The sequence below is a fragment of the Notamacropus eugenii genome, chromosome X, assembly GCF_028372415.1.
Source record: "Notamacropus eugenii isolate mMacEug1 chromosome X, mMacEug1.pri_v2, whole genome shotgun sequence".
NCBI lineage: Eukaryota > Metazoa > Chordata > Mammalia > Diprotodontia > Macropodidae > Notamacropus > Notamacropus eugenii.
Genome location: NC_092879.1, coordinates 47,119,097 through 47,134,224, shown reverse-complemented (window position 1 = coordinate 47,134,224; position 15,128 = coordinate 47,119,097). Strand labels below are relative to the sequence as shown.

The following is a 15,128-nucleotide window of genomic DNA, read 5'->3' as shown; positions in this document are numbered from 1 at the left end:
TCTGTATTGATAGAGAGACAAGGACTCAACTGTGTGGCAAGGTCTCTCCTTATAGGGCTTCCCTCTGAAAAATCACCCCTTTGGATTCTAGGCATTGAACGAAGTTTATGACATTTCTAACTTCTCTCTGAAGTTCTTTGAGGAAGCAGCACTTCTCAATAAAGCCAGACCTGGGTAGGTGACCCAGGAGAGCATGAAGGCATTGGTACCTAGAGAACTTGCAAAATTATGTTGAAAGATGAGATAGGATGGCACCAGGGAGAAATTCTGCTTAGGTTGGCCCTGCTTGGCTGGCACCAAAGAGACAGTCACTATGCTGAACCCTTAGAAATTCTACACTACTTCAGAACTACATTTGAGGTCAGAGAAGATCCTTGTTTCTGGCATTTTCCTTAATAAAATTTTAAAATATAACAAATTTCCCTCCCATTCTTTTAGATAAAATACTAGGGTTAGTCTTCCTTTGTAAAGAAAGATGAACCAAAGGAAAGCAAGCCTGGGTTTTCTTCTGAGATAAAGACTCAGCTCCCTGAGAACAAGGAAGAAAAGCAATTCTGTATCACAGACCCATAGGAAACAACCTTGGATATAGTATATGCTTACTGAATATGTGCTGAGAAAATTAATTTTTTCCCTAAGAGCTTCACCATCACCATCATCATCATCGTCCTTCTCCTCATCTCTGTGGCCTATAACCTTTCAAATGTTATAAAATGGGTATTCCTCCTTTACTGAAGGGATGGGGAAGAAATATGACTAGAGCTCCCAAGAGCCAAGCTAAAGATTCAGCTTTACGGGAAAGAGAAGGTAACAAGAGATTAGGATTGAGGGTCTGTTTGAATTCCAATTAACAAGGAAATTTTTTATTTCTCCTCTTATTGTTTCTATACATCTACAACAATAAAACTCTTAGAAAACTGCCCCAAAATACACAGGTACCCTTTTGGCACATAAGGATAGAGGAGTAGACTACTTCTATTCCATAGTGATCAATGGAATAGCCAACAGTTCAATCCCCAGAGACCAGGTTAGAGGGATAATCTGGAGAAGGGCAGTGACTTGGGAACTTCAGAAAGACTATAAAGTATACCCAAGGTTGTATGCCATTAGAAATCTCCAAATTACAAAAGCTTCACCATGGAGCTTCCCTCTCGTCTCCCCACAAACCCTGCTCTAGTGCCTCAATTACTACCATTTAGATTAGAAAAAAGGGCAAGATATGTTCCTAGCATTCCAAACCAGATTCAGAATGTATCTTACTATAGAAACATAGTTATATGTGATAGTTAAGTCTTAACAGAAGTAGACTTCAGGTATAAAATGAATTAGGTTTTGTCAATTAGTCTGAGAACCTAGTCGTCAAAGATAATATAATTTGATGGAAGAATATATTCCAAGTTCCAAATAACTCATACACATGTTGAACAGAGCCCAAATTTTAAGTTGAAAACCATTTATACTTGTGAGTTTCAAATCCTAATGACTTAAATAAGACCTACTGATTCATCCATAATTGAAGCAGGATCAAAGAAATCAGGCTTCAGCTCTGTCCTCTCTCTTCTGTTCTTGGATGGTGGCTTTAAAAAAAAAAAAAAAGGGAAGGGGCGAAAATGAGTAGATATTCACAAATAACTAGATGGTACCTGAAAAAGTATTGCTCATATCATCACTGTCCATTTAACAGAGCCTAAATATTTTGAAACACCACAAATATACACAAAGACTCACAAATATAAAGACTATTTAAAAGAATAAAAATATAGTTCATTCAAGGAGATTTTTATAAGAACATAGCTAAAATACACAAATATAACTTCACATTTCAAAATAAGTTATCTACAGCAAGACTATTTTAAAAAATGCTTGAAAACAAAACCAAGTAAAAACGAACTATACTTCGCCAAAAGAAAACATTTATTTCTGTATCATCTCAGTTTTCTTAGTGTCTTTCTTTGACAACTTCAACTAATAATAATTTAGGTACCTAATAAGTTTAGCAAAGCCCTGGTGTTAAGCCCTGGAAAATGCAAGGACATAAACACCTGGACCTTTAGCAGCTTACAATCTAGGTGATAATAAAATAAAACATATTTAAATACACTTAATAAATAAAATATAACATACTTAATAAAAACATATATAAACTTTGATTTGAATTTCACAGCTAAATGCATAGGAGAAGTACAAAGAAGTATGAGAGGTCTTGAAAACAGATAAATTGGCCTAGGTCTAGAAGATTATGGTATAGGAAAATAACTGTCTGGTTAATAATTAATCCTAATATAGCAGGAGGGTTGGAAGAATAAAGTTGAAAGTAACTCTAAAATATATCAAGCAATAGATATATACAAAGCAATATATACAAGCAAACACTCAATTCAGTGGGTAAAGGAGAATCATTGAAAGGTTTTGAGAAATAACGTTATTATCAAAACTCTTCTTTGGTAGCAGAATACACAAAACTGAAAAGGCAACAGACTAGAGGGAGAAATACCACTTAAAAGACTACTTCAACAGTTCAAATAAGGGATTAAAAGAACTAGAATGGCAACAATGAGAAAGTAAAGGAGAAACTGATTCGAGAGATACAGAGATGTAAAAATATCAGGATACAGAAAATAAAGCAATATGGAGGGTAAGGGACATAAAGAAGTCAAAGATAATTCTATACCAGGGTGACTAAGAGAATGACAGTCAAGTTAATGAACAGTAATTTAGGAGGAAAAACACATGTGAGAGGAAAGATGAATTCAGTTTTGTACACAATAAGCCTGAGAAGCCAGGAGGAATTACAGGTAAAAATAAAAAGTTGGCAGTTGGATATGTGGATATAGAACTTGGAGAAAGAGTTATGGCTGAATTACAGTAAAAAAAAAAAATTTTTAAGACAGAAGCAGTTTAAAAAAAATCATGTGAAAAAAATCCAGGAACCAGAAGGGATTAAACACTTGGTGGTCAAGATGAAGTGAAGGAGAAGACAGAAATGATATTGCCATACAGCCCACCTAGAAAGAAGAAATTGATGAGATCAGGAAAGATATCATAAGTTGGGCATAAAATAATGATAAGCAACTTCACTTATGTGGACATCTGCTAGAGTATTCTCTCTGCCAAAAGTTGGGTAGCTAAAAATTTCTTGGTTTGACTTAATGATAATTTTATCCTTCAGAAAGGTAAGGGACCTAAGAAAGAAAACTGTTAAAATGTATTCTCACCAATAAAGAGGAATGTTACAATTGGTAGAATGGGGGAGGGGGGGGGCGGGGCACACAGAGGAGGAAGGACAGGAGGAGTACCCATCACATGGAACAAAAAAGGAAAATCAGCCAAAGGGGAACTGGAAGCACTCAAGAAAAAATGGTAAAGATACACACACACACCACAATTCTGACCAAGAAGAAAAGATTTTATTTCCTAAGGAAAATGGCACAGTGAATATGTCACCAACTTAGGTTATTCATCACAATTTGAAAACTTCTAAAAACTATGTAAAAAGAAATTATGAATTCAATATATTTAAGAAACATATATAGCAGATGAAAATAAAATCATGGCTCAGTAATGCTGTAACAACATAAGGAGCAACAATGATCAAAATGAAATGAGACTGGAAAGGTAAGCTAAAGACAACAAAAACATTTTATAAATATATTTTGGTAAAAGAAGGGGATCAAATAAAGAATAAGACTATTTTGGGCTTTGGAAAGAAGTTAGAACTACTCAATTCACTTTACTTTGGTTTTCTATTAAAATAATTCAATTTGAACTAAAAAAGCCAAAAAAAAAAAATTTATACAACTAGCATAGTGCTGAAGCATAAGATAGACAGGAAGAAAGCCACAAAACAGCTACCTGCTGAGTTCAAGTTACTAGGCCTAAAAATTTACAATCTAGGATACTGAAAGAACTGGTAGACGTTATTCATAAGATCATAGAGAAAAAGTACCAGAAAAATGGGGAAGGAATTTGATTACCAAAAGAAATCAAGTAGAGCCTGCAAACTACAAATAAGTGAACTTAAATTCCTTACAAAATTCTAAAATACATGTTTATAGCTTATGAAATGGTCTAAGAAATGATCTAAGATTGTTGCTTGTCCTTCATTCTCGAAGAGGACCAGGACATGAGGAAGCTGATGCCATGACATGCAAGTGAATTGGATTTATGTGAGGGAGAACTGTGCAAAGTCACCAGCTTCACTTTCTCCTCCAGAACCATCTGGGCCCTCTGGCCAGATACAGACTGGGATGATTGGAGATGGTCCCCACAGAAATGGCATAGATGGAGAACTAGAAAAGCAACAATTTTCAAAGAGCCAGCCTAACTTCAATGAAAACAGGCCATACCAGACTAAACAGAGTGTCATTTTTGAAAGTTATTAAACTCAGAAAAATGTTGCATATGTAGTTTACCTAGATTTGATGGTCCTTCATATTGTTCTCTTAAAGAAGACAGAAAAATGTTAAGAAATAGTGAATTCAGAACTGAATCAACAGTCAGACTCAAAGGGTTAAGTAATGATTCAATGTCAACTTACAAGTCATCAGTACAGCAACCAAAGGGATCTGGACTTGACCCTGTGCTCTCCAACAACATTTTTTATCAATGTCTTGGATATATATGAATCAAATTTGCACATGACAGAGCCAGAAGAGATAATGTACTATGTGACAGGATGCAACATGGTAGAATGTGATCCACATCTATTAAGAAGAAAGGATAACTGTAGAAGTCAACTTTTATCAGAAGGGAGAAGTATGACTAGATAGGAGCCCCCAGCCTTTTCATGAAAGGCAAGCTTATCTTGGAATGCAGTCAGAAGGGCACCAGGTGTCCAGGCCTATGGAAGTGATAGTCCTCTACCGTACTGTCCTCCCCAGATCACACCATGAATATTGGCATTTTATTTTAAGAACTCTGATAAGCTAAAGATTATCCAAAGGGAAGCAATTAGGATGGTCAAGGACCTTGAATTCATTCCATATGCTTATCAGCTATGGAAAATAAAAATATTTAACCTAGAGAAGAAAAACCTCCTTTCAGTACTGAAATATCATGCAGGACAGGATAGGTACCACACAACTGCTGAAGTGAAAAATGCCCACCACAGACGGGCTACCACAACTAAAATGGATTAAATTTTTCCTGTTACGCTTCAGAGCAGGGAGCAGAAGTACAAAGAGACCAATTTAGTATTCTGAAGTAGAAAATCCAGAATAAGTAGAATGGATTGCTTCTTGAGAGGGCTCCCCTTTAGAAGACCTTCAAGCAAAGCCTAAATGACCTACTGCCAAGTATGATGTAGAGAGAATAGTTCTGAGTTAGTGCCCAAGGTACCACCAGTGCTGATTCTGAAGAATACTAACATCCAGGAGGTAGGACAAAGGCAAGGTAGTAAAGAAACACAGCACTGTCAGAGAGATAATGATTAAAGGAGCATGGTCATAGAAACCAAGGACCAAATGGAAAAGATGTGAGGATACAGGGGAGGAGGGACATGTGTCCACATTAAACTCTATATCAAATGCTACTCAGAAGTCAAGGAAGAGGAAAAGACTCATCGAATTTATTCATTCGCAGGTTATCATTAAACTCTTCTTTCTGAGTTTTAGTGGAGCAGTAGAGACAGGAACAAGACTGCAAACAACTGAAGATGGAAATAACTGGCAAAGAATTAGAAACACTGAGTCTAGAAATAAGATCTTGGCAGCACAGTGGAAAAAATGAGATGGAAAATCCAGCCTGAGGGAGTAGGATTGAGAGAAGCTTTCTGTTTTCATTTTTAGGATAGGGGAGAAATGCACAGATTTGTGGAATGGAAGAATAGCCTAATGTATGGGAACAGACTGAAAATGTAAAAAGAGGGAACAAGAGATAGAGAAACTTCAGAGGTAAAAGGAGAATATGGCATAACAGCTACATATCTTCAACTTAACTTTGGCATTGAAGAAGGCCAGTTATTCCTTCATAAAAGAAAGGAAGACAGAGAAGATAAGTGGCAACACAGAAGTTTCAAGAAATAAAGCTCACAAATGAAAACACAAATGATAAACTGAGAAGCAGAGCTGAGATGACCTACATCTTCAATCTTTCTTGATGACAACAAAATACCCTGCTCTCAAAAGCAGGTATATATGAAAAAAGTTTCTTTAATGCATGTCTCCGCTCAATTTTGCCCAAAGTTAAATTAATTCTCTTCTACCAACTGATTTGTAAAGATTTCAATTTTTCTCAAAATCAGGTAGCACTGAACCAATCATATATAGTTTAATAAATATTATAGTCTGGATAACAATATTACATTTTAAAACAGAAACAACATTTAAACACACATGATTAAATCATATCTGGATATTTAAAACAAACCTGGATATAAATAAAATATCTGCAAATTTAGGACCTTGAGGTTATCTTGACCTGAGACCTAAAGCAAAATCTTCAGTACTTGACATATACTGCAGTATGCTTCAATACTCAATCCTCTTCACTAACAATCATGAAAACTGTTTGGTTGAGGGTGTCCATTGTTACCAACATTTTGTACAAATACTGAAACGAAACAATCTTACAACTAAAATTACTGAATCATCTTAAAAGAGAGAAAAAAAATATTCACCAAGTCTATATCCATTGTGTCAAAATCCATCCCCTCATTAAGATCCTCAATCCTCCCTTCTGAAGACATCATGACATCTTCAACAATTGGTTCTTCATCATCTTCCATTAGACTGGTACCACGCCGGCTAAAGGAAAAAAAATTTAAATAGTCAAGATTGGAAATAAATATTATGAAAGATTATTGGCTGAACAAAAATTGATTAAAATTTATTCTAAAAACACAACTGCTCAAATATCTACAACGTCTCAAAATTTGTTGATTTTACTTTGCTCTGAGAAATTTAACTACGACTTAAGTTATGTTATCCTCTAAATGTCAATGAAATAATTTTACGTGGATAGCCCTACCAAGTGAAGTTTATTTTTTTGATTAGATAGACAAATGTTTGCAAGGTACTTTCCTAACAAGAATAGAGGAAGAAAATGAGGTTATGTGACTCATCTAAAATCATACAGCTAAGTAAGCACCTGAGCAAAGGTCTTTTGACACCAAGTCTAGCACTCCACCCACTGTACCATGCTGTCTCTCAATCAGTCAGTAAGAATTAATTAGGGTCTATGTGCCAGGCACTGCATGAAAAGAATGACAAAAGTGAGGAAATAATTCTCAAGAATTACTTCATTTCAGCTTCCTTAAATAAGAATCTCCCCAAGACATAAAACCATTGAAGTTCTTTGCAATGTAAAGAGCAAATTCTCTCACTGCCAGTTTATAGGCCTAACATACATACCATTTAAGGCTGCAAAACTGAAAATGGAGAAACCTATTGGTAAAAACTAAACTGAGTATCCTAACCTTAGCTACGTCCAGAGTAAAATTCTCATTATACAAATACATCAAAACTGCTCATGTTCAGAAGTGGGCTCCTAACAAGTTATCACAATTATAGAGACTCAATTTTACAAATCAAAACCTAAAAGCAGGGTAAAGAATTCCCGAATATGGAAATTTATAAAGAAGATGGATTTTATACTATTTAGTCACAGAGGGAAAAATTAGAAATCAGTTAGTGAAAGGTGCAGCAAGGCCTATTTTTAGTCAAAATAAGGCAATCCTTATGAATAGCAACCCATTCCAAAACCAGAACAGGCAAACCTGAGAATGTCTAAATTCCTTATCATTTGTTAGGGCTGTTGTAGAACATGATTCTTGCTTCAGAAAAGGGTTGGACTAAATAACACTTAAGAGTTCCTTCCAACACCAAAATCCCTGATTCTAAAAGGCATATAGTAGAAAGTAATTTTTTTAAAAAATTGCTTTAAAAAAAAGTATTCCTCTCTAGGAATTCACAAACTTAAGCTTGGTTGGAAATTCAAAATCTAGAAAGCTAGCATTCCAACCTTAAATAGTCATAGAATGAAAGTATGTTCCTTTCTAATCACAACATAAAATATATTCTTTAAAGAACTAGTGTTTACTGCTCCATTAAGTGCTTATAAGCAGGTGCCAATTACGTTCCCCCTTATTCAAGTTACCAGAGAATTGCTTGTTCTTCCAGCTTAGTATTTTTCTCCCCTTCACAACTCAACTGCTAGAGAAGTACTCTTTAATTCATGCCTGGAGTAGTACTGGGAGGACTATAGCAAGAAGAAAGAGGAGGAAAAAACAAAGCCCAACCTGTCAGGCTCTATTCCTACTTCTAACTCCAGTCCAATATTACTGCAGCCTGTGAGATTCTCCAGCCCTAATCACTAGGATCATAGATTTAAAGTTGAAAGGGACCTTAGAGGCCATCTAAACCAACCAATTAATTTGAGGAAACTGAGGTCCTGGGAAGTAAGACAGTTTGTCCAAGATCAGGGACAAAGCAGAAGGAGTAAGAATTTAAATACTGGTCTTCCAAGCACAAATCTGTATATCCACCAATTACCAGGACACATTACACTCACCCAATGAGCACAATAAAGAGTCTAGATGTTCAATGAAACGTAAATTATCTTTATTCAATTAGGGAGGGCCCACATGCTGGTTAAAAGGAGGGTAACAGAAGAGATACGAGGGAACAGTTTTATTTCCTCTATGGTTTCCATTTTATTACTAGGGATAAAAAGCAAAAAGGCAAGGAGGGGAGCCTTGGAGTATTTAGAAGAAATGAGATAAGAAAGACCTAGAAAGATAGTAAGGAACAAAGTACACAAAGGTTAGAGTCCCCTTTTCTCCAGCTTCTTACCCTACTCATGCCATTAAATCACATTCCCTACCTCTCCTACCAATCATCCTTTTGCTTGAGGCTTCTCTGGAAACAGAATAAAACTACCATAAGGGAACAAAGTTACCACAAGTAAAGGAGAGGCCAAGGGAAGCCATATTCCTGTAACGTGGCCAGGGGAGCAGAAGAAAGGACTGTGTGGGTTGAGTAACTAATGGTCTTGTCAACAAAAATTGCAACACCAAAAACATTTCCCAAAGAAACATTTCTTACTTGGGCTATGGTACAGTATGGGTTAGATTTTTATGAGTTAGCCTTAGAAGTTCAGTCACTCTTAATTTTATTTTACCTTAGAAGAAAATGTATTATAACTAACTGATATAAATAAACTTTTGGAAAGATAACTATCAATATTCAAATTTCATCAAGATCTCAGTCAGATTTCTATATCAAGCTTCAGAGGGAAAATGTCTTTTACTTAAGATGAAATGCAATCTTTTACATAGAAAGAAGACTTTTTATAGCTTCTCAATTCATTGCAGTCAGCTGTCTTACATTTATGTCATACAAAAATACTTTAGAAAGCACTCATATGCCTTATCTATTTGACCCCATAAATCTAAAATGACTAACCAGGAACTGACACTCAGGATAACTAAAACGACAGTAAGAATACTGAACTGCCTTTCAATAAATGAAGCTACCTGGACCAGAAGAACTATATCCATGACTCCTGAAATAAGTGGCAGATATGACTGTTAAATCACTGCCAGTAATACTTGAAAGATCATGGAAAACAGGAGAGATAGCACAATATAGGGAAAGCACAAATATTCTTCTGAGTTTCAAAAAAGTTAAGAGAATAATCTGTAAAGTGAAATTAATTTCAATTCCTAGGAAAATCCTAAGTTTTATGTTTTATATGAATTTAATAAACACCAAATAAAATAAGCATTTCATTATACAAAGAACAGAACAAGAACATTGTAAATGAAACAGCAAATCTCTACCATGAAAGGTTGCTATTCCTAGCTAAGAAAGTAAATATGTAAATTTCAAAGCTGTCCTGTTTGTCTGTGTCTCCTTTTAAACTTCTTTCTGTTCTTTAGGGGCACTTTAAAATTATTTTGATGACCATTTTTTATCTTTTATTTTGGCAACCCAATCAATAGCCCTCCTTTCCATTGGGGAGTGGAGAGGATGGGGGAATCAAAACCCTTTTAATAAATCTGCATAGTGAAGTAAAAGGAAATCCAACTAGGAAAGGGAAGTGATGATTACAAAGAGTAGCATGACTCTCTCAAGAACAGATCCTTCAAGAATACCAATAATATTTGCACTTTTCACAGAATAACTAAACTAGTAAATGAGGAGGACACTATGAATCTAGTTACCTTGGATACCTGCAAGGTTTTAATCTAATATTATGGAGATGAAAGACATGGATCAGATGAAAATATAATCATATGGATTCAGAACTAGCTGGGTAACCAGTCTCAAAGAGTTGTTTATGATAAGCCTCTAGTGGAGCATCCCACAGATATCAATATCATGGATCAAGACACAGATGGCATGCTTATCAAATCTGTAGCACGTAGGAGCTGGGAGTAATAGCTAATACACTGAATGACAGAAATAGGATCCAAAAGGATCTTGACTGATCATAATAATGGTTAGGGATAGAGAATGGATCACCTGCAGTTTCAGAGGCATAAGGAAATCCCAGATGAGGAAATATTCTACCAATGCAGATACAAAGAATTTTTCCGCACTTATAGTCAAAAATGAGAATAACAACAACAACCAACAACAGCTAACATATACTGCTTTCTATGTGGCAGGTACTGTGGTAAGTAATTATTATCTCATTTGATCCTCAAAACAATGCTGCAAGCTAGGTACTATTACTGTTGCCAATTTACAGATGAAGAAACTGAGGCAAACAGTTTAAATGACTTGGTCAGGGTCACATGGCAAGTAAGTGTCTGACGCTAGATTTGAATTCAGGTGTTCCTGACTCCAAGCCCAGTGTTGTATCCCTTTAGGTGCCTGGGAAAACTTAATAGATCTCCTACAATACTGAGAATGGTTTAGTGAATCACACAAAGGAATACTTAAATCCAGGTCTTGTTGGTTCTAAGGCCAATCTTTTAACTAATACAACAGGATACTTCTAATAAAGATCTTTTAAGGTTAAATTTAATAAGTATAAATGTAAAGTTAGCATTTGGGTACAAAAAAAAAATCAACGTAAGTATAAGATGAGAGAAGGATGATTAAGATAGCAGTTATTCTGAAAAAAAAAATCTGGAGGTTTTAGTGGACTGCAAGCTCAATAAGTCAGTAGCGTGATGTAACAGCCAAAAAGCCAGTATGACTCTGGGCAGCATATGGCAGGCAGCACAGCTTTTAGGAATAAGGAGGTGATAGTCCCTATGTACTGTGCACTCATCAGACCTTACGTGGACCTTATATTCAGTCACCATGGTCTAAGAAAAGTAGTGATAAATTATATGCAAAGGACAACCATGAAAACTGTCAGGCCATTAGCACATGTCATAAAGACTTGTTGATGAAAGTAGGCATGTTTAACCTACAAAAGGGAACACTAAAGGGGTATCTGAAGGGCTATCTTGTGGAAGAGGGATGTTTGGCCTCTAGAGTACAGAACCAGAAGCAATTAGTGGAAGTTTAAAAAAAGTAATTTAGGTCTAATGTCATGAAAGACTGTCTAACAATCAGAGCTGTCAAATAAAGGATGGGATAGCTGGAGAGGTATTGAGTTCCCCATCCTTAGAGATCTTCAAGCAGAGGTTAGACAGCTATTTGGCAGGTATATTATAGTGGAAATTCCTCTGGTATAAGGTTTATGCAAAATGACCACCGAGGTCTGGTTGTTCTTAACTTTCAGGTTCTTTGGCCCCCATGACAACCTTGTGAAACAAACAAGGCACATGCCCACATTCTTCAGATGAGTTAACTGAGTGATTTGGTGAACATTTCAAATATATAAAATCAATGAGACTAGATATCCTAATACTCTGATGATCTTTTCACTCCATTAGGATGACTGTTGAAAGGTTTAGACCAAGCACAATTTCAAGGATGTTAAAATTGAATTAGAGAAAATCCCAAACTTACAAAAATATGGCCCTCTCACTTACATGGCATGCTGAAGGTTAGTTCGCAGCTTAACATAGCTCATCGCTGCTCTCTCCTGCTGTTGCCTGGCTGCTTCTTCTTGTTGTCTTTGAGCTAACATCCATGTTACCTGCGTGCTTCAAGGAGAATTTTATTCTTCTTTAACTGAACTTTTTTTTGATATGTTGTTAATAAATTTAAAGCACAGAAAACGATCAACTGTACTTACTTGTAGTCGAGTGGTGTAGGATGGTGTTCAGGCTGTATTGGATAGACACCCATGTAGTTCTCCTCTGGTCGTAATCTTTTAGGCTCTCTCATTATAGTTGAAGTGAGCTGTGGTGTCTGCATCATAACGGGGGTATGCATTGTCTGTTCTCTATTCAACCACATGCTATCACTACTACTACTTTCTTCAGCTGGAGGGAAGAAAGTAAGTAACATCAATTAAGCACAGTGATTAATATACATCATAAGCAGATTTTATATGATATGACCAGTCAAAGGAGCTAGACCTACTCTACCATTAATGGTTCATTTTTAAGTATCTGCATGACAGAGAGAGAGAAAGAGAGATTGTGTGTGTGTGTACACATTAGTTATCTGGTGTCCAACAGACCAGGCACGATGGGATTTGGATAAGGAAACAGATATCTTACTTTCAAAATTTATATCCCAAGCTCTTGGCACAGGGCCTGGCACATGGTAAGTATTTAATAAATGCTTTTCCACTGATTCATTCACTTGTCAACTCAAGGTATCACCATTTCCAATGAATGTTTCAATCAAGAAGCATTTCAATACTTTGTCATCACAATAAAACTAAAAGAATCAAAAAACTGCTTCAATCAGTAAATATTTCAATTCCTTTTTAAAGAAGGCAAAAAAGAGTATCCTCACTTTTGAAGAGAAATTCATTTGCAAATTTTGAGAAGATATAAATTTTATATATAAAAGATATAAAAATTATTTTTAAAAAGTATTACTCATACTGTTCCCTTAAAAGAGCAAGAATTAATGGGGACAAAGGGGAAAGAGTCTCTAGAAAGTACGGGGTAAGTATAAATTTAAGTCCTGGAGCATTTAATGATTAAAATGGAAGGAAGATAATAGAAAAATGTAAAAGATCTGTCAAAATTTCTGTAAAAAATTACTTTTTCATCAATGTTAATGGAGATACCACATTTGGACTCTTAACATCACATACTACACTAAAAAGAAGAAAAGGCACTTAAAACAAAGAAAAGGAGCTGGACCACACCAAGTAAATGAAGATGAGGTCTGTGCAGTATGTGACACAATTTTAAGGGCACTGAAAATTGATTCTCACAACATTTGAAAGAAGGGAAGACACTGAATGATAAGAAAAAATAGTGCCTCATCCAACTACCAAAAACCAGGGATCAAGTGAACATCAATAACTATTTTTTCATCTTAAGAAAATCTCAGAAGAGCATCCCTGATAATAGGAAAATATATCCTATGGGAGACCACATATTTGTAGTCACATGACTAATGGCTAGAGAAGACAAGGCACTGTTTGGTGATTATAAAGAAGTTATTTTTTTAGAATTCAGCAGAGCAAAATGTTACCTTGTAGACTTTAATCCAATAGAGTATATACAGTCCATTCAAGTGTTAAAATTTTATGATTCTATAAAATATGCCAACAAACATTACCATGGTAATACTTTCATTGTTAGTATTAAGGGAAGCATAAAAAGAGATACCCATGCCATAAGATTAGGAAGATTAAATATCTGGCAACTCAAAAATAAAATAAAATAAAACATAATTTTGATCAAAAATAAAATTATTTTACGTTAAAACAGTGAAAGAATGAGTTATAACAGTAATTCCAACACAATAAGACTCCCAAGGAATTCGTAGTATATACCACCAGAATTTTAAAGAGAACCCGAAATGTTCCTTCTTATGAAAAGCAATGAGATCTTCAATGCACTGTACTTTGCATTGGAGCAGACAAGACAAAAAGAGCATCTTCCCACAAGAAACTTACAATCTATGCCTTTATAGAAAATGACTTCACCATAGAATCAGGGGGGATGGGGGGGAAGGGAAGATCTTCAAAAGGAATTAAAGGACAATAATCTTATAGGGGTTAATGACAGAAGTCCATACATAGGTTGCAGTGCCGACATATTTCTGATCTATGGAAGACACATCAGTATTTTATTACAGTCTTTAAAATAACTACAGAAGGAAGAGATTCAGCATAAGAAGGGTATGTGTAATACCCTCAACAGTGTAGTCTGATAAGTAGCAGTAAGTTTCACAAACTAGACTGTATCTTATTTGTCTCAAAAGATAATGAACACAAAGAATCCACAGAAATAAGCTACAGAAATAATAGTTTGAAGAGTCCTACCTTACCAAATGTTATAAAATGCTATAAATGTTAAGTGAAGAGTAAGGACAGGACTTGAAGATCTAAGTTAAACTCCTGGCCTGACTGTGTGGTCCTGGGCAAGTCACTACACCTATTTGAGCTTCAGTCCCCTCATCAGTAAAATAAGTTACCTAAGAAGAATTAGTGAAAACTTCATCTGCAAAATGATCAAATTAAAATTCAGAACATTAACCAAAGTACTAAGAAGTCAAGAAATCCATATAGATTAACATTTTGTTACATATATATATATATATATATATATATATATATATATATATATATATATGCAGTAGTATGCTATACATAGTATGAAGGAATCATGGACCAAAAGACATGAATTTCTATTCTCGTTATTACAGAAATCAGTAGGAACAAAGTAATTTTCAAAGAACCATTCCAACTTTTTCATTCAAAAGATAATGTAAAACATAAGATTTGTCTAATCAATACTGAAATGCACCTTTAACTAAAAAAAGTAATGTTTTCACGTTGAGGCTATAAATGTCTTCATGGATAATAAGGACATAAGGAGGGATACTTAATGAAGGAAGGATACTTAACCTTCAGGTAATTTTCGTTTTCCTGTTGCTGGCTTTGTTTTTTTATTCCTCACAGTTGATCCCCGACTGCTAATTCCACTGATGACTGACATGGTGTCATCATCACCTCCAGCTAATAAAGAATTCCTATAAGACATCAAAGGAAGCCAAACATCTTCTCTTCGGAGTGACATCTGAAAGGTCATGAACTTTTCTAGATAAACATACCTTAAAGAAAAGTAATAATGGTTACAAATGTTTTTTGTA

General features: G+C 35.3%; 1 protein-coding gene across 1 annotated transcript in view; it reads right to left on the bottom strand.

Moving 5' to 3' along the window:
* STAG2 (STAG2 cohesin complex component) overlaps nucleotides 1–15,128 on the bottom strand; it is a 130,945-nt gene that overhangs the window by 7,034 nt on the left and 108,783 nt on the right. The window contains exons 29-33 of the mRNA XM_072625877.1: nucleotides 14,884–15,089; nucleotides 12,139–12,328; nucleotides 11,933–12,046; nucleotides 6,617–6,743; nucleotides 1,500–1,577 (exon numbers count right to left, since the gene is read on the bottom strand). Of these exons, the coding sequence (XP_072481978.1) occupies nucleotides 1,500–1,577; nucleotides 6,617–6,743; nucleotides 11,933–12,046; nucleotides 12,139–12,328; nucleotides 14,884–15,089 (715 nt within the window). The remainder of the gene's footprint in view (nucleotides 1–1,499; nucleotides 1,578–6,616; nucleotides 6,744–11,932; nucleotides 12,047–12,138; nucleotides 12,329–14,883; nucleotides 15,090–15,128) is intronic.